Source organism: Cryptomeria japonica, chromosome 2 (assembly GCF_030272615.1).
Source record: "Cryptomeria japonica chromosome 2, Sugi_1.0, whole genome shotgun sequence".
NCBI lineage: Eukaryota > Viridiplantae > Streptophyta > Pinopsida > Cupressales > Cupressaceae > Cryptomeria > Cryptomeria japonica.
Genome location: NC_081406.1, coordinates 57,633,187 through 57,635,536, shown reverse-complemented (window position 1 = coordinate 57,635,536; position 2,350 = coordinate 57,633,187). Strand labels below are relative to the sequence as shown.

General features: G+C 38.0%; 1 protein-coding gene across 1 annotated transcript; it reads right to left on the bottom strand.

Annotated features, from left to right (window-relative positions):
• Positions 1 to 394: 394 nt before the first annotated feature.
• Positions 395 to 2,015, bottom strand: LOC131060511 (basic leucine zipper 10). The gene has a single exon (XM_057993751.2). It carries the CDS (start codon positions 1,548 to 1,550, stop codon positions 753 to 755), a length of 798 nt encoding a protein of 265 aa, XP_057849734.1. The 5' UTR covers positions 1,551 to 2,015; the 3' UTR covers positions 395 to 752.
• Between the last annotated feature and the right edge of the window lie 335 nt (positions 2,016 to 2,350).

Genomic DNA, 2,350 nt, shown 5'->3' with positions numbered 1-2,350 from the left:
TCAATTAAAAATATATTATTGTAAAATAACTTAAAAATTGGATAAGACCTTATAATATGTGGACAGAAAAGAATTGCATATGCAAAAAATAACTATATACAATGAATCCTCTAAAAGGTTATGGAATTCTGGAAATAAATTTAATGGATACCAAAGAACACCACTGTCACAGATAAGGCTAAGATTGATGGTCATTAATGTTTGGCTTGGAGGGGTGATAATCTTCATGTGACCAGGTGCAGAACTCAACATCCAATTCAGTCCTGACATATTGGTGCTTCTGATTGAAAAAAAATAAAAAAAATAAACATCCAGAGCATGAAAATAAAGACTGAACCTACAACGTTCTAAAAAACCAAAATGGTCATGAGAGATAGAATCCATTACAGCAGGCTAAACCATTATAATTTGCTTTTCTTAGCTCACAGATCTTAATTTACAGCTCCAAAAACATTCCAAGAAAGAAACATCATAACAAATGAAATATACTCAAAGCCCAACTCCTAGGTGATTTAAGGTATGCGTATGGTTCTCCATACCCACTGTCCCCTACAGTTGCCATATTGCTTTGGGGTTCATATTATTCTGTGTCTACGAGTAGTGACTCCATGAGATCTTGTATTTGGTAACGCCACCAGCCAACCCTTAAAATCTGTGATGAATGAAACAGTATACAAGGAAAACCCAAAACTTAAAGAAAATCTATGTATATTCTACCTCATGAAGACCAAACCATGGCCTACTAATGTGTTTCAAAACAAAAGATCAGAAGAGGCCCAAAACTGATCAATATTTCCAGATTCTAAACTTAGACTTGCAGCATTGCAATGCCCACTTTCACTTCTGAAGCCACTATGTGATTGAGCATTCAGTGTTTGATGCAGTTGTTGTAGCTTCTGATTGAGCTCCAATGCCTGTGATCTCAACAGGCTATTTTCTTCAGTTATGTCAGCATAGTACTGTGAAGTAATATTGAATTTGTTGAGTATGTGGCCTTTCTCTGCTCTCAAGTGATCCACCTGAGCCTTGAGTTCAACCAAACGTTGTTGTTTCCTCATCCTAGACCTTCTTGCTGATTCTCTGTTAGACAACATCCTCCTCTGCTTCCTCTCATCTATCATATGTTGGTTCTCTGCTTCATCATCAGAAGGAGAGATTGTTTCTCCATTTCCCCCAGATGCACTGCTAGAAGAATTCAGTGCATCATGACTTGGACCCATCTTTTCCACAGACAGTACTGATCTCTTGGTGGGCTTGGTCTGACAAGAAATCAGATTTGAGGATGGCTGGTACATAGAATTGCTATCAATACAGATATTGCTATATTGGGCATTAAACACAGCATGGACTTCATCATTGAACTGTGCTTGATGGGTTGGAGTTGCAGAGTTTATATGAAGACTACTTTGGTTTGAATGACAAGCAAGCATCTGGCTTGATTGAAAGCCAATTGAAGAGGGCAAAATAGGCACAAACCTATCAGATCCTGGCTTTATGATGACCCTTCCTGCTCCAAAAGGTGAAAACGGTCCTGATGCTTCAGAGCCCATTTGAGATCCTTTGGAATACTTGTATCCTAAATTACAGTGGAGCTAATGTGCTGCCTACTTACACCCAAGGTGTTAAAGAATGAAAATGATTGCAGAGCAGAGCAAAAGTCTGTTTTCAAGGATACCCAAAACAAGATAAACCCTAGAAAAGAGAAGAGCCGTGAAACAAATTTAAAGTCCAACAGAAAAGAAAATAAGGGTTAAGATTCAGCCGCAATTCCTTGGATTCATAGCAGCCACTTCAGTGTTGATAAGATTTTGATTTCGATGACTCCACTGCATTTGCCAGTCACATAGGTGGGATACCTAAATTGAAAGCAGTACAATTGAAAGTACATGAAACCCTCCTAATGATTATATGGAGCAAAACATGGACTTATCAGAAAGAAAAGACCTTCCTTTGAGGAGCAGCAGAACCCACGTAGAGAAGAGAAGGGGGAGATTGAATTGAGAGACACCCATCAATTTATATGGATTTGTGATGGGTTTTAAGTGTATTTGTAAACCACCATACAATGGGGAAAACAACAAAACTATCATTATTAAAAGGGCCAGAGGACCCACCTATAAAGGAAGTTCTCAAAACAGGGGACAAATGGATAATGGACAAGAAGGTTCTCAAAACTATATTCTTCATCTCAATGAACAATATGTTACGTGCTAAAGGAAGAAAACATAAATAAAATTGGATTTGGCTTTGAATGTGACCACATTTCAGTAAAGTTGTCATTCCCTACCTTGAAAAACTACAATTAGATGTATGCTCTGTGTCCACATATGATTGGCATAACATGGGACCC